This window comes from Ursus arctos, unplaced genomic scaffold (genome assembly GCF_023065955.2).
Source record: "Ursus arctos isolate Adak ecotype North America unplaced genomic scaffold, UrsArc2.0 scaffold_13, whole genome shotgun sequence".
NCBI classification, from domain to species: domain Eukaryota; kingdom Metazoa; phylum Chordata; class Mammalia; order Carnivora; family Ursidae; genus Ursus; species Ursus arctos.
The window spans coordinates 18618029-18636225 of NW_026622797.1; the positions used below are offsets into that span (position 1 = coordinate 18618029).

Here is an 18197-nt window from a genome sequence, read left to right on the forward strand (position 1 = left end):
TTAAGAACCTCCGGGGAAATAAGTTTCATGTTATCTTTTGCAGATATATGCTAATATTGAATAGCTTTACTTCCAAGTTAATTTCTACAAGCAATAATGGAGTTTTGGAATATAAGTGAGGTTCAGTGGGGTGAGGTCCAGAGCCGACGACCAAGAAAGAATTCTTGAGACGTATTTGGTGCAAAAAGTTGGTTTATTAAAGCACAGGGACAGGACCGGTGGGCAGAAAGAGCTGCTGCCCCGGGGTTGTGAGGGGTCACTGATTATATACCTGGGTGTTGTGGGCAGTAAGGAAAAGGGAGGTTTTTTGTGTTTTTTGTTTGTTTGTTTGTTTGTTTGTTTTAAAGGAGATTTCAAAAGAACTTCCCTATGCTAAAGAGGACCTACATGATACCAGAGGCCTTGCCGGGTGTCAAGTTCAGGCTGTTTTTCCCTCTAGCAAGGTATTAACGTTAAAATAGTTGAGAGCTTCCTGGAGGAAAGTTACACTCTACCGGCTTCCCAGATGGCCTGCAGGTTATCAGGAATTTAATTGTATCTACATTTCCTTCTGGAAGCTAGTTTATTGATAGAAGTGCCTTGTTCTTGTAAATTGCTGAGACATTTGTAAACTGAGGGAGACTCAGGTCTTGCAGGATTGTGATCTCTACAAGTGAACTATTTGTTTTCCTTTCCTTGGCTTTAGGGCAGCCAGGAGTGCCTGAGGAATGTCATTTATATCCCACGGGGTGGGGGCTGGGGGGGGGGGTGTCAGCATCTGCTTTGTCCTCAGCTTGCCTCTGTTCCCTCATCAGTTTTATAGGCATTAAGGCATTCTTCAAAGAAAAAGAATAATTTTCAGTAGAAGAAAATATTTTACTATCCCTTTTGCTAATTAAAAATTGAAAGTAAATCTCTAGAGCAGTAATTGTTGGAATTTTATGGGTTACAGACTCCTTTAATAATCTGATTAAAGCTATTTTTTTCACCAAAAGAAGGTGTGTGTGTGTGTATATGTATATATATATATATATATATATATATACACACATATATGTATATATATATATATATATATATATACATATATGTGTATATATATATATATATATATATATATATATATATATATATATATATAATTGCAGGAGGCTCACAGGTCACCGGAAGCTCATCCAAAGCCCCCGCTTAAGAACCCTTGCTCTGAAATAGAAGTAATTTTCTCTGAGAACTTCTAAAGTGTCTCTTCAAAATTTTAGAATCTCTCAAATAGGATGTAATTGGAGGAGTAGAATCCAAAATGAAATTCAACTGCATCAGTTATGATTCTTTGGTTATATGTAACAGAAACAAACTCCGGTTAACTTAAGAAGAAATAAAGTCTCCGGAGATATTTCTGAGTGACTCATAGATTGAAGAAAAACCCCAGACCAGAAATGACATCAAGTCTCTGGCAGGTACTAACGGAGCAGACAGACTCTCTGACAGGCTCATGATGACTCAGCTTCAGCTCTTTTGTTACTACTATCAAAACAATAGCGGAAGGGATTCAGGGTAGGCAGAAAGAGGAAATGCCCCTTCTGAGGGGCACAGCCACAGACTTCTGAGAAGGGAAGAATGGAAACTACTGCTCTATCTTCACTGCCATTAATACTGTGATTATGGCCACAACTCTATTACTAACTTATGTCTGCATATACGATATGTATATGTCTTTTGAGGAAGCGGGATACAAAAGCTGGTCAGCCTCCAAGAAGGACATACTTGCCAACAACCACTTCACATGTGGCCCAAGAGTGTAACAGACAAAGAAGACATTCTCAGAAGATGGAACCAGAAGCCATGGATATCAACTGAACAGACCAGTCTTTTTAGAGGGCAAAGTCAGAGCTGATCATGAACTTCCTCACTTCTTCGGGGGGGAGGGTGTGGGGGACAGTGGGGAGAAGGACTTCACCATGTCCACACTGAGGAATTTCAGAGTCGCTGGGAAGCGTGTGTGTGTGTGTGTGTGTGTGTGTGTGTGTGTGTGTACACGCACATGTGTTTGTCTTCCATTCCTCACGTTTGGGAATGAGAGTGCTGAGGGTCTGATCCACAATTACATATTGGGTTTGTGTGAGCACAATGGGCAAAAAACAACAACAAAAAGGGGTTCTCCTCTCACCAAAGACGTGAGTAAAAGACAGGTACCGTTGTTGGAGGATTGCAGGGTTCTCGTCTCACGGAGTTGCAGAATGAGTCTCAGGGACACAAAAGGGTGAGTGCAATGAGTTTATTAAGTGAAAGGGAGAACAGAAAGGAAAAGAGCAGCTCTCTAGAGTGAGAGGGGTCCCAAATGGGTTGCCACTGAGGGCTTTTAGTGGCAGTCTTTTACTGAGAACTGACGGGGAAGCTTGTGGCTTTGAGATTCTCATGCTATGTAGGTTTGTTCCCTTGTCTCCTGTTCAGCCCTGTCTCAGCGTCTCCACCTGCCAGGAATAGTTCTGGATCCCAGTCAGGGGGGTCAGGGGCCTCCTACCTCTCCTGCCTATACCTTCACCCCTTCCCTACTCACGGGACAGGACGTGTGGGCAGAAAGAGCTACACTGGAATTGTGAGCGGTGACTGTATACTGTTTCATTAGTGGGGGTCAGGGATAGTGCAAGGAATCTGGAAGGAAGACTTTCGGGACCTTGAGGGGCCAGCTGCTGCCAAGATACGGTTCCTTTTAAACATTAAGGCACAAAGGCAGCCACGAGTTCCTTAAGGAAGGTCACACTCTGTGTGATTCAGGGATCCATCTGTGGGCTGCAAGCTGTAAGGAGATTTTAATTTAAGTTACATTTCTTTTGCCTCTGTTTCCCACATCACTATTGACAGTCTGGAATAGTCTTGCTTTAATTGCATGAACATGACGAGCTCCCTGGATGCTTTAGTGGTATATAAATTAAGATCCTATTTGGAGATTGAAGCTGTCTTGACTAGACTATGACACATGTCTTCTGTGAACACTGCAGAATACCGTTGTTGACAACTTGCCATCTGGTATTATGACAGTCTCTTAAGGGTGTGAATCTTTTTTCAGGTCCTATAAACTGTATTTTTCAATATTTTCACTTGAAGGCCAATCTGATACATTTTTGAAAATGATCATAAGCATTGCTTTAGACCCATTTTAACATCAGCCTAATACCCCACATGATGGGAAATAGTGTAGCTTACTTGACTATAATCTACTGAAAACCTACTCTGGGAGGTTTTATGCTATGATTTGTGGGTGATTATAATGCATAATATATGACAATTACAATGTAGTCCTTGCGCTCAAGGAGAATATAACCCATTATGCAACAGAGAGATGAAATCTTTACCCAAAGTATTAGAAATGGTCTTAATGTGACAAGCTAGCTAAACAGTAATGACACAACAGAATATATCAAGCCTATTGGACAAATTTGAAGCATCCAGGTTCCTGAAGGCCAAGAGTCCTTGAAATCTGCAAACAATGTGTGAGCATCTCATGAGGAATTTTAACTTCCCTTCGGGACATTTTTTTGTCATATCTGCAAACCACAGATGAAACTCTGGATTTCCCCCTGCTTTCTTCCTCTTTGTCTTCATAGAGCCAGAGATGATTTAAATGTTGATAAATACAAGCAGTCTGTATGAATCACAAATTGGAAAGCTGCTTTTTTTTTTTTTTTAAGATTTTATTTATTTATGTGACAGAGAGACAGCCAGCGAGAGAGGGAACACAGCAGGGGGAGTGGGAGAGGAAGAAGCAGGCTCCCAGCAGAGGAGCCTGATGTGGGACTCGATCCGGAAACACCGGGATCACGCCCTGGGCCAAAGGCAGACGCTTAACGACTGCGCCACCCAGGCGCCCTGGAAAACTGCTTTTGAATTCAAGTTAGCCATTTAAAAAAAAGGTTTTTTTTAAAGATTTTATTTATTTGAGCTAGAGAGAGGGAACACGAGAAAGGAAGGAGGGGCAGAGGGAGAAGGAGAAGCAGACTCCATGCTGAACACAGATGCCGACGCAGGGCTTGACCCCAGGACCCTGGGATCAGGACCTGAGCTGAAGTCAGAAGCTTAACTGACTGAGCCACCCAGGTACCTCAAGTTGACCATTTTAAAAACGATTTCCACGGAATCTTATTTTAATAGTTAATGGCTTCAGATGATTGCTACAGAAATGATGATCTTAGGCAAAACTTTAATGTCTGCCAAAGGTTGTTTTTCACACATTATGGTGTAAAATATGCCAACTTTAGCACCTGCTACTCCAGAAGTAACTAAAGTTAAAAATCGGCTAAGTTCATGAAAAAATACAGGAAAACCACAAAGTTCCTTCAGAAAAAAATACGCAGCAACAATTTTGTATTATATTATTAATTGTATAACAATATAATCAGTAATTCTATCATCAATCAAATAGTCAGTGGTGAAGTTGTATCTAATATGATTTTGACCATTTGCACAGGTTGAATCTTCCTGTTGAAAACAGCATGAAAACTTTCTATTCAAACCTGTAAAATATTATAGAGATGTTAACCAACTGAGCCAAGTTTCACCACTGAACTCTACTGATTTATATTATTTAGCACTTTATTAACTGATAAGTCTTTACCATATAACATATTAATTTGGAATCTTTTTCACAAAGGCAGACATCATTTTTTAATGAATTATCTTTGTATCTGTATAAATATATCAACACCCACAGTTGAATGTGGAATGAAAGGAATATCCATGTGCCATCTGAATTGGTGATTCTGAAATCAATGATTTGATGAACACTGAAAATAAAGGGTGTCATTATATTATATGCCAGATGGAAAAAGGATTTATAGACTAGGTAAGTGAATTTTTATAATTAATAAAATATATTAAAAGTGCTTAGTTTATTTGGATAAACTTAGATTTTTTAGTTATGGATTGAAATTATACAACGGTAATTTGTTATATGGGTTCACTTAAAAAATAAATCATACTGTGTGTTGATGCTGCCATCTGTGCCCAAACCAAAAACAAGGATGTTTAGCCTAAGCATATGCAAAGTCTTCAATATGTAATGAAGCATATTGTAATGAAACTTTCCATGAAAACACACCTGTGGTAGAAACTATTTTATCTAAATTAAGATGAATAAAATTTGTTTTATAATTGATTAGACAAAAAAAATGTTGTACCAGCTTAAAACAAAGTTCCTTCATAATGTTAATTTCAGAAATGGGAAGGTCTTTGAAACTTTTATTATTCTGTTATTAATAATCCCAGTTGGGATGTGGCCCAGGGCACACAGTTTCTTCTCTGAAGCAAATTCCATTACTATATGGCTCTTCTTGCCACTTCCCCCTCTACTCTTCTATTTTCCAAGAGGCAGTAGATACAAAGATTTCATTGGAATGAGACAGAGACACAAGGTAAAAATTAGAATATCATGCAACATGTTTTTAATGTGTAAAAATAATCTGTATAAAACAGGGCTCAGACTAGAGGTCAATGTTTTTTGTTTTTGAAAACTTGATTTCTATTTTTTAAAAGATTTTATTTATTTATTTTAGAAAGAGAGAGAGAGCACAAGTGGGAGAAGGGGCAAAGGGAGAGGGAGAGAGAGAATCTCAAGCAGACTCCACACTGAGCATGGAGCCCAACAGGGGGCTGTACGTCACAGCCCTGAGACCATGACCTGAGCCAAAACCAAGAGTCAGATTCTTTAGTGACTGAGCCACAAAAGGCACCCTGAAAACTTGATTTCTAAAAACCAGTTAAAAGTTTAGTGAAGTTGTAAGCAATTTTCTTATTCATTTAAATGAAGACTGTCCTTTGTTACATTTCAGAAAACACTTTAGTGGACACTTTGATTTTGCAAAAGGGAAAGCCACAATCCTATTCTTCAGTGGAGGTGTTAGAGACACATGAGGTGTTAAATGGCTCTTATAATGATGTTTCATTATCACTAGAGTTGCACGCTGGAGATTCTTAACCAGAAGCAAGGCTGTGACTGAAGAAGAGAATGATGTTTTCTCTGCACTTACAAGAGCCCCTGAGAAAGGGGGTGGAGAGTTGACCTTGAAGTACTTGGGAGGATGTAAAAACATAGATGATAAGAGACTAAGGAGAAAGAAACTGAATGGGAAGCCATACTTTGTCGAAGACCATGATCTAGGGATTGTAGGAACTTGGTATGCTTTATACATATACCTTGGTTAACTCAAACAACACAGGGTCTTTATACAGCTATGTATTCTAAAGGAGTTATTTATTAACTATGATCCACAGACATTACTATCTTCAGCTTCTCCATAATCTTTACTGTTCTACACGGAGATGATCTCAGTGGGGACAGTGCAAAACTCTACAGAGTATTTAGGAAAAATATGGGGGCATTTTGGGTTGGCCCAAGAATGGGAGAGAACTATTTACTGATTTGGATGGCCCATCATTCATGTAGTCTAAAAGCAAATCAATGATCCAAGAACCTAACTCTGTAAGATACATAAAACAAAAGAATTTTTTTGCAAAGTTTTAAAGTTCACTGAATATTTCAAGGAATTCATCAGTTGTCTACAATGAAGACAGACTAAACATTGTTATCTTTGAAAATTTACCAAGGTTGTTCACCATTTTGAAAAATGTATCACCAATGGCAACCCCATTCCAAATATTTGAGTGACAATTACCACCTGTAAATCAGCCTGCATTTATTTGTCCCTACTGCATTGTCAGTGATTCCAAGTATAGGTATGAACATTATACCTGGTGTTCTGTGTCCCATGTATTTCCAGTGTAGTCACTCCAAGCATTTATACAGTAATACTTATAGTATCTTCTTACAAAATATTTTGATTTTATTTTTCCTTTATTGTAAAGGTCAGGCACTATATTTCTTTTTTATTTATTAGAAAATACTTTGTTAAATCTACCATCTTGCTACCTCTTTTCTGTTCTCGTCTATTTTTCTTGTACGGAAAAGATCTAGAAACAAAGCAAATATTCATCCAAGGAGAATTAGCTGAATCAATAACGATGTATTTGGGCCATGAAATATCTCACAGTAATTAAAAAGAATGAATTACTTTTGTCTCAAAGAGATTTTGTATTGCTTGGTGAGAAAAATCAAGACACGGTAAAGAATGTATACTAAAATGCCATTTTGTAAAATAATATATGATATAAAATATTGATGTATGGTTATGTTAGAAGAGTGAAAAAAATGGAAATATTTATACTAGGTTGTTATCCTGTATTATTTTGTGGGGTTAGGAGATCACAGGGTAATGAAGGAAAGTTTAAGCAAAAAATAGTAGAGGAAAATTGCATGCGTTTGCATGTTTAAGTAACATTACATATATATAATATATATATATAGTTAAGTATTTTAATAATAAGATTTAATAATAAGATTTAAGTACATGAAAAAAGGAAAATCACCTATCAAGGTAGACCAGCGTTGACTGATGAAAAACTACTGTTGAAGTTTTCAGCTGAGGAAGCCATGAACTAGAAGTGTGCTTTCGAGAGAAGCCTCAGTTAATCCACTGCAGTTTCTAAAACCGGGGTACAAGAACATGCTCTGGGTCTTACAAAAAACATGGTGCTCGGACTGATGACAAGGGATGCGTTTGCAGTCCCAGTCTCTATGTCTGGGTGAGCTGACTGAGCGTTAGGATTCAGAGTTCGAACACTTCAATTGAGCTTAACCCTCAACAGCTCTCGCCCAGTGAAGGAGGTTTCAGAAAGTTCAGCTTTTCAGAAACACACACACACACACACACACACACACACACACACACACACAAATCTGAAGCATATTTTAAAAATATTTTAAAGACTTTACAGTTAGATACAAAATTTCCTCTGAGAACCATAGCTATTTTTCTCATTGTTGAATGTCTTCAAATGCAATCCTATTAGCCCATTCATGATCTTGTTTTACAGTTTACCCAAAATACAGCAATTCAGAGGGAGACACATCAATGTTATTGCATTTTAAAATATTTTGAGACACTCTTTATTGAAATTAGAAAAATTGAAACTCTAATGGCTGCTCAAATTATAGTTTTCTGAGAGAAACCAACAAATGAACTTTAAAACGCAGAAACTAGTTCTAAGAAGGAAAACCTAATACCTTATAAGAAGGAAAGGTTATAGATCACTAGGAAGAAAGAAAGAAAGAAAAAGAGAGAAAGAAAGGAAGAAGAAAGAAAGAAAGAAAGAAAGAAAGAAAGAAAGAAAGAAAAAGAAAAAGAAAGAAGGAAAGAAAGAAAGAAAAAATAAGGGGTTTCCTCTCCAGAAGAAGAAGGCAAGTATTGGGCACCTGCTGGTTACTTTTTCTTTCCTTTCTTTTTTTTCTGTGTGTCTGGAGCCAGCGTCTTCTTCTCTGGCTCCACTGGACTTGTTGCTTCCTCCGCAGCCAGAGCTTCCAATCTTAGGCGCTCAGCTTCCAGCAACTTGTTTCTGTAGTCCTCCCGGATATCGAAGATCTTCTGTCGGGCTTCATCTAAGGAGTCCTATTCCAAAACAAAATCCCAAGCAATTAAGATCTACTGATAAACGTTCATGATCCCAGAAAGAAATTTTAAAAAAAAGCAAAACAAAACAATCCCTTTATCCTTTCCTCATGCCAATAGGTTCCTGTGGCAAATTACCAAAGAGAGACAAAAATTAGGTTATGGTCTCAAATGTTTATCAATACATGAAACATCAGAGAGCAACAAAAGGTACACGAGATCTTAACAAAATGGTGAATAAAAGCATCAGTAAGAGAAAGAAAGAGAAAGGTGAAGAAAGAAATAGGCATGAGTTCAAATATAATGTCTATAAAACATGCAGCTCAGTGTGTCTCTCACCGTAATTGTGCTCAGTAAGTTCCTGGTTCCCCACATTGTTCTAGACCTGATGAGATGTGTCTGACCTGTACTTGAAGAACTTTCAAATATTATCACCCAGTTCTCTGGTTATCTTTGTTATTGTCAGTTTGGCTTTCATTCAAGGACACCAAGCTAAATCTGAGATCATATCTCAGTCCTATTCTTACTTACCTCTACCCTCTCCTCCTGGATCAACGGATTCACTTGGTTTTCTGGAAATCATACCCCATTGACTTTTCTACTTCACTAGCTGCTCCTCGTCAGTTGCCTTTGCTGATTTCTCCTCTTCTCCTTCATCTCTTAATGAGGAAGTGGCCACGTCTTAGATCTTAGACTTCTTTCCTTGGTGATTTTATCTAACCCCATGGCTTTAAATTCCATTTCTATACTGATGGGTCCCCCAATTTTTTAATCTTGAGCCCAGATCTCTCTTAAATTCTAGAACCATGTATCTAACTTCTCTTCAATACCTCCACATGACTGTAATCGATATGTAAGAATGCTTTTTTTAATGCAATAGATATACCCAAAAATGTCCCAAATTGAAATCTTTGTCTTTCCTTTCAAGCCATCACATTTGATGGCAACTCAACCCTATCTGTTATTTAGCCAAAAACCTTACAGCATTTCTTGACTCTTTACTTTATCTTATAATATACCAACAATCTATCAGAAATTCCTGATTATACTTTCAAAATATATATAACTATAGTTAAATTGTAGTTTATATTTTCAAAAAGAAGGTAATTTTAAAAACTTAATGTCAGTTCCAGGCAACATTCTAAAATTATTTACAAATAAAGCAGTGATATAACTAAGCTTTACTAAGAAGCTTTAGTTTTCTCATTTCATTTGCATTTCTGATAGTATGGGCACAATTATGGTTCAACCTATTGATTGTTTCCTGTTTCAAAAATGATACAATTTTTTTAAAAAGGATTAATGAACTGATGCTAAGAAGAGAAGCATCTACAAATGACTATTTTGTCTTCATTGCTGAATTCTTCAAGAAATTTTCTGTGGTTTTGCAACTTACATGATTGTGGTCGAGATTATGGAAGAGCTGAATGTCAGAATGAGACTCTTCCCAAAGCTTTTGGCGACAGAAAAGTACTGTATTTACCACAATAAAATTGGCTCCACTAAACTAATTGTACAAGATGATAGTAGCCATATCAAAAAGAGAGAGAGACAGAGAAAGTCATCTAAAGGATTACATCTAAAGTGTACATATTATATGTGTGTATATATATATATATATATATATATATATTTAATATTTGTCCATAATCTCTTGAGGATTGGTATCTTTTTCTCCCATCTGATAAGAAATGTGGTACTGATAATGTTTCTATTAAGGCTGATTCAACCAAAACTAGGGTTTTTGTACATCACACTTAAAGAATGAGATCTGAATTAAAAACCATCTCAATTAATATTTCTTTTCTATTGCCTTCCCATCTACTGCATTTGCTTGTCCATTAAACACGGAAAAAAAACCATGACCTGAAATAACAAAATTCCCTTTTCTCTTATAATATTGTATTTCAAACTATTTTCTATATGATGAATTGAATCTACATAATTTTAATATTCATTTATTGATTCACTGACTCATTTTTGAAACAAACTTCTTTGAAATAGACACCCCTTCCAGGTTTTAGGTACACAACAGTGAATCTAAAACAAAGTTCCTATTCACATTCAATCTAAATTCTACAGAAGATAGATTTAAAATGTGTACATATTATATATATATATATATATATATATGCTTATATATTACATATAATATATATGATCAATAATATTTATAATATTTATAACTAATATGTATAAAATAAAACATACCTTTCCATGTTAAACCAATAAATGAACATACATACAGGGTAAATGCATTAAAGAAAATAATGAGGCCAGGCATGCATATAAAATATTGAAGGATGCTAACCGTAAAAGGGTCGCTAGAGAATATCTCTCTAATAAAGTGACAATAGATGGAAGATCTCAGAAAGTGAAGCTGTAAACCATTTGGTTCTTTGTGGGGGAAGAATATTTCAGGAAGAGGTAAGAACAAGTCAAAGGCCCCAGAGGTGGGAAAATGTCTGGCTATTAGTGGAAAGGTGAAGTCAGTTTGGAGAAAACAAAAGAAGCAAAGCAGACAGAATTATAGAGAAAAAGATCACAGAGGAAAGTGGGCACTAGATTATATAGAGCTCTAGACACCATCATAAAGACTTTTTTTCTTAGTGAAATGTGAAGCCATTACAGGAGTGAAATAATCCTACTCTTCATTTTAGAGATGTACTATGATCATCGTTAGTGCAATTCATAAAATATTTTCCGTTCTCCTCCAGGCACAAAGTAGCATCGCACTCTGTATTAGTCTGCTTGGGCTTTCATAACAAAGTACCACAAACTGGGTGGCTTAAGGAACCGAAATTTATTATTTCAGAGTTACTGATGCTAGAAATTTGAAGTCAAGGTGTCAGCAAGCCTAATTCCTTCACTGAAGTTGTATGTGACCATGTGACTAGCTTTGGCCAATGACATGTGACTATGAAACGTAAATGTGTCGAGAAGGACCCTCTGCTGAACTTCACCAGACATGCAGCCAGAAGCAGAAATACTCTTTTATTGTTTTAATCCAGGGGTTGGTAAATGAAGGCCTGTGGGAAAATCTGGCTCATTGCCTATTTTTCTAAATAAAGTTTTATTGGAACACACGTAGGCATTATCTTTGACTGAATTTGTGTGAACAACGGCAGAGTTGAGAAGATACAACACATGGCCTGTGAAGGCAAAAATATTTACTATCTGGCCCTTTACAGAAAACAAGTTTGCCAACCCCTGTCTTTTTTTTTTTTTTTTTTTTTTTTTTTTTTTTTTTATTTATTCAACAGAGATAGAGAGAGCCAGCGAGAGAGGGAACACAGCAGGGGAGTGGGAGAGGAAGAAGCAGGCTCACAGCGGAGGAGCCTGACGTGGGGCTCGATCCCATAACGCCGGGATCACGCCCTGAGCCGAAGGCAGACGCTTAACCACTGCGCCACCCAGGCGCCCCTGCCAATGCCTGTCTTAAGCCACTGTGACACTGGTGCCGTTTGTTACCACAGGATAAAATTGTTTGTCCTGATGATTACGATCATTTTGGCTTTAAGCAGAGACTCCATTGCAGAGGAGCAAGATGAAAGCAGTGAGCTCAGTCAGGAGGCTGTGGTGATACTCTGAGTAGAAAACACTGACAGTTTAGACTAGGGTGGTAGGGCTAGAGAGAATGAAAAACGATTGAATTATAGGTCTATTTTCAAGGTGATGCTGACAAGGGTTGATAATGGATTAGATGAAGGAGGTGAGAGAAGTCAAGGATATCTCCAAAGTCCGTGCTCTGAGCAGCTGAAAGAGTAAAACTGCCCTTCCTGGCTGGGGAATGTTGGTGCAGGTGATAGGTTTGGGCTGACATAAGAGAGAGGGCAAGCATGATAAAACCTGGATTTGGAGAGGTTTGGCTTAAGGTGCCTACGGGACAAGCAAGAGGAAGTGTTAACTAGACATATTCTTCAGGTCAGCCAATACTGGAAATGACATGGAAATCTAATGTCACCATGGCTGGAATGTTTAGAAAGTCCTGAAGCCATCAATGTCTTTGGGAGTCTATGTGTGTGGGTGTGCGTGGACGTGTATGTGTGTGTGTGTGTGTTGTAGGAATGAGGGAGGAAAAAAATTTCATCTTCTAAGTGGAAGTCACCCATTATATTTATTGAATGTCCCCGTTGCTTGTATGATACTTCCATTTTTACTTTTTCACTACAAAAATCTTACCCCCCACCTTTTTTTTTTTTTTTTTTTTTTTGGAATTTGTCTAAAAGCAGCTTTAGTCTTCTGGGGTGCAGGACGGACAGTCACCTAACTACAAAAGTTGAGGCAGTGACCTGCAATTCAAACTGCTTCTTAAATCGCTTCAAGCCGAGCAAACCCAACAGTCTTGTCTTCTTCCCACTTCACCTTCACATCTCATGTGGCCGATGCCACCAATTTCTGAGCCCTTCAGGGACTCTGTGGAGCACATTGGGTTGATTCTTTGAGAGCTTTTCTGCTACCAGTTTAGAATTTGGCTGTCCCCAGTCTGTTAATATGATCTTCATCCAGCTCTCCTCTAACTTCATGCCTATTTTGTTGTTGTCTTCTCCTTCCTTCCTCCCGTTTTTGTGGGTAGATCCCCGATACTGCATTTCAGAGGGGTTTAAGGAAGTCAGTGAAATTCGATGTGTTTCACCGATCCTCAACCTTTTCTGAGAAGTTGGGAACCAAATGCCTTCAAGACTTCCTTCCACCCAGGTCCTCTATGATTCTGTGATGTCTGTTTAACATTATAAGGGAATGTGTCGCCCATAGTCTGTATGTGGAGACTCACCCGCATCTCCCCATACATGTCCAGGATTTTATCCTTGACTTTAAGCTGTTCCTCCTGGTCAATGTCACGGATGCTGAGGACTCTGGTCCTGTGCTGGCGGAACTGATGGACCTCCTCCGCCTTCTGCATTGCCTGGTGCTGGTTCAAGTCATCGGTTTGTAGCACAGGGTCAGTGTACATCGTTTTTCTATGAGAACATCCAAAGAGATGCATGAATCATTCTGGAATGCTGGAATGAACGTTACTTTAGAATTCAAATAATTTAAAATCGTATGGACAGTGTGGTGGTCTGAATCCAATCAAATATTAGGAATAGAAAGGATAAACTATTATTTTTTGATGGGCTAGGCTCATTTTATCGGGTCACTAATATTTTTAGGAAGAAATTCTAGGAAAATACCAGTAAAATAAGATGCTTCCTCTGATGAGGTGTTTGTAGAATTGGTGTTGGAAAGTATGAGAATATTTGGAGGCTTTTCCTTTTTTAATTTATGCAGCTAAATAATGTGGAAAATATTTTCAAACTTATAAAATGCTTGAGTAACTATCTTTGTCTGTTAATCCTATTCTCTGGTTCTTGATAAAATTGAACCTACTTAAATAATGCCAGCAGGTGTAGTGGGAATTTTCTGCTGCTCAACTCACCCGAATCAGCTTACAAATTAAATCTTTACAGAAAATATTCAAATGATTCTATGATTGACTTAATAGAACATTTGCTAAATTTGAGATGTAAAATCGTGTACTTCTAAAAATTTGAATACACTGAAGTATATTAAGCATTAAGTTCAAATTTTTAGTTGTCTCACAACTGCTTATTAATGTATCCAAAATTCTATGAACACAGATGTCTGCATTAATCATGTTTATTAAAACTTACCGTACATATTGAGTTACGTTTACACATTCTAGCGCTTTTCGAATAAGTCGTGGAGACGTTTCCAAAATTGTTGGGGATCGTGAACGAGGCCCTGTCAAAAAAATAAGTCCTAGACTTTCAAAAACAAATCAACACCCACTACATGACTGGTATATCTTATTTTAATTAAAAAATAGTATCTTTTGTTAAAAAAAAACCATCGATTAGACTTGTCTAATTTAATATGATTTTAATGTTACTCAATGCGACTTTATTAAAATGTAATTGTATTCCATATTTATCCTCTAGCTGGTGTTACTATACTTAGAGTTACATGAAGGAGATGGCAAAGTGAATATACTCTGTAAGAAGAGTAACAATGTTACCGTGATGGTAGTTAAATGACAGTGGAGACAAGAAGTAAAAGTCATACTGTATTTCATCGTAAACAAATTAAATGACCCAATATTTAAAACACTTCATCTAGGGGTAAAAGCCATCATAAGCACTATGGGGGGTGGGATATAAAAATATTTAAGACGACTACTTCAAGAAACTTGTACGTCCAGTGGAACAGGCAATATATAGCAGGTAAACACTGAAAATCAAGTTAGCAGGAAATTTCTACTCCTTAAACTCATACGAACCCACAAGAACAAACTTTAAAAAGAGACTTTAGAGTCTATAATATTAGCCATTCAGTCTTTCCAGGACATTTAATCTCCTTTTTAAAACCTTGTTGGAATATAATTTATGTGCCCTAAAATTCACCCTTTATAAAGTGCAATTCAATGCTTTTTCATAAGTTTACAGAGTTGTGCGACCAGCACCCAAGTGTCAGGACCCCTCTCACTCCTGAGAGCTTTTTCTGTACCCTTGCTTAATAAACTTCTGTCACTTTAATCACTAAAACAAAACAAAACAAAACAAAAAAACAAAAACAAAAACAAAAAAACCGACTCCCATTCTCCACATAAAATCTCCTGTGTCTTTTACAGCCCTTCTCCATTCCCACCACAAATCGTGGGCAGCCATTGAAGCACTTTGTCTCTATAGATTTGTCTTTCTTGGACATTCCATGTAACTAAAAATGACATCTAAGTTTTTAAGAAACGGTCAAATCATAGTGTTTTGATTATTGTTAGCTTCACAATAAATTCTGAAAACATGAAGTAAAAATCCTCCCCCCCTTGGTTCTTTATCAAAATTATTTTGGTCATTCCTTGTCTTTTGCATTTCCAAGTAAGTTTTGGAATCAGGTTGCTAAATTCTACAAAATGTCTACTAGAATTTTGATAGGGACTATGTCGAATTTATACATCAATGTGGGGAGAAATGCCATCTGACCATATTGAGTCTTCTAATAAGAGCATGGACTAGTCTTCCTCTTTCTTTAGATTTTTAAAAATTTCCTTTAGTGACATTTTGTAGTTTTCGGTATATAAGTCTTGCACTTTTGTTAAATTTATTTCCATACATTTATTACTGACATTACTGTGAATGAAATAGTCTTAATTTCCTTTTTCGACTGATACTATGTAGAAATGAAAGCAAGTTTTGTATATTAATCTTGTATCTTGTTCTTTTTCTTTAGTAATATGCCTTCAGAGTTTTGATATGTTTTTTAATTGATTGTTTTTCAGTTTATTAGTGCTTTTTGGGAGGGGCTATGTCAAGTCCTCACTTTGCCATCAAGAGGTCTCACGCCCCATGGATATTTGAGCTTGCTTTTTACACGTGGTTGTGATAGCCTCCAGCAATATTGGAAAGGGCTTAATTTATAAGAACTTGTTAGAAGTGATCACTCATTCAGAATATAATCTAATATAAGCCTTTAAAAAAACATTAATTAAACATACAAATTAATTTTTCATTTTTTGAAAATACATGAAGACATGGTACATGTGAAAAAACAAAATATCCCAACTCAACTCTATGATGAAAACATAAATTCAATCATGTCTTTCATTTTATAACATAAAATGTTCCTGAAGAATTGACATTTTACAATATGTCTTTTAGAAACCAGGGTCCAATAACTTTCCTTTTTTCATTGTGATGACTGCGGGATCTTAGATTTCTAAAGTTCATTTGCTTGTCTTATGAACACACCTACTTATGCTGGCTATATTTTTGGCATTTCAAACAGGAGTTGTTTCTATAAGACACTAACTCTGCTGACTTTGACTGGAAAGATAATACTTACTGATTAATTAGATATTTGTGTTTTCTTGCCTCCTGCCAAATAACATATATATAAACAAAAGAGGATGCGGGAAAGGGGCAGAGAAGGTTAACCTTCATGTTCTGCTACAAAACTCTGTTTTGTCGGAATAAGGTGTGAGTGTATTATGGCAGCCTTGTACCTCTAAAATAGTGTAGCCCAAATTGTGTGTGTGTGTGTGTGTGTGTGTGTCTGTACCATCCTCTGTCTGCAAACTGGCCCTCTATGGGATAAGTTCTGAAAGTGAGAATATGCATTTAGAAATATCTTTATAGCAATTGGTCATTACTGGGTTCATTTTATTACATTTGACAAAAGTTTCAGCTTCCAACAGACTAGGAGAGAAAACTTACTTCATCATAGGTAGTCTAGAAATTGCTGTTCAGGCCATAGTGATTGTGAAGCCTGGGGAAAAGATGTGGGAATAAAGGCAAAGATCATCTGCAACTTTTGGAAGAGGCATTTTCTAGAGGCTCCCAGAGATCAAAGGGAAATAGAGAGCAATGTTTAGACTGTTGAACTTGATGATGGCTTTGGTATTGAGGAAGAATGCTTAGGTGTGAAATCCATAATGATATTGTTTACATATGCCCTCTGGTACTACCAAGGAAATTGTTCTAATTACCTATTATATGAAAATAGGGAAAAAATAGGAAGTAGCAAGAATAAGGTAGGTTTGGTTTGGTTTGGTTTTTAAAAATTTTATTTATTTATTAGGGGGAGAGAGAGACAGCATGAGTGAGGTGAAGGGCAGAGGGAGAAACAGACTCCCCGCTGAGCAGGGAGCCTGATGCGGGACTCCATCCTGGGACTCTGGGATCATGACCTGAGCCAAAGGCAGACGCTTAACCAACTGAGCCACCCAAGAGTCCAAGAATAATGTAGTTTTGTGGGAACCACAAATATCTATTGAATACAAAGGCCAGATCTTGCAAAGCTCTCACAGGGTCTGTAATCTCTTGTGGGTGATGCTTCTCCAGGAGCGAGGGCCAATATGGGACACCAACAGCAGAGGTGGGAGCAGCACATGGGGTTCCAGAGAATAGCTGGACAACCAGACCCACGGTTCTCCAGCAGGATTCCTTCTACAATCCCAGTACTCAGAGTCCATGGCCGTGTTTCAGTGCTGTAGGCTGTTCTCCAAACCCGACTGCACACCTCTTCTTGGAGGGAGAAGGGGTCAACTTTTCTTGATATTGTGTGATTAAATTTATATGTAGTATATTTTTCATATTATTTTATTATATATACATTATTTATATTAGATAAAAGTGATAATAAAACACATTTCAGAATGAGTTAGAGACATTTTCGCTTGAGGACAGGCCACTTTGGCCCCAGTCCTCCATTCCCACTCAAGTTTACCTTTCCTCCCTGTTTCCTGCCCCCTCCTTTCAGTCCCAAAGTACACTCTTTCACAGTGATGTGAACTTTAATAGAAAGGTGTGAAGACTGATGGCCAAAAGTGTGAAGAAATGAGGAGCAGGAGAGCTGACACAGAAGTGGTCCTTCCCCACACCAGTCTGGGGCTCTGGGCAAAAAATAGACTCTATACCATGACTGCAGGTCAAAAGAAAATACATCATGTAGCCTATGATAGGTAAAACAAAAAGGATCTGTGTTTGGTAACATTGCAATTTTATTTTTAGTGTTTGTAGACACAGAGAAGTCTACAAAAGTACACCTGCTATGGGGATTTTTTTTTTTTTTTTTGGTCCACTTGTATATTTAAGATAATTACTGAGTGATGAGGTCCTTGAGCAGATTATCTACTCTGATAAGCAAAATGAAGACCTATGAATCCAAAATACTAGTTTTTCTATGCTATAACCCTATGTATCACATGTGTTTGTTAGTGTCTTT

At 37.3% G+C, this 18197-nt stretch overlaps 1 protein-coding gene across 1 annotated transcript in view; it reads right to left on the reverse strand.

Annotated features, from left to right (window-relative positions):
- Nucleotides 1-8126: 8126 nt before the first annotated feature.
- Nucleotides 8127-18197, reverse strand: part of ADGB (androglobin) — a 153053-nt gene continuing 142982 nt past the window's right edge. Inside the window, exons 34-36 of the mRNA XM_057310981.1 lie at nucleotides 14132-14222; nucleotides 13252-13438; nucleotides 8127-8477 (exon numbers count right to left, since the gene is read on the reverse strand). Of these exons, the coding sequence (XP_057166964.1) occupies nucleotides 8292-8477; nucleotides 13252-13438; nucleotides 14132-14222 (464 nt within the window). The 3' untranslated portion in view covers nucleotides 8127-8291. The remainder of the gene's footprint in view (nucleotides 8478-13251; nucleotides 13439-14131; nucleotides 14223-18197) is intronic.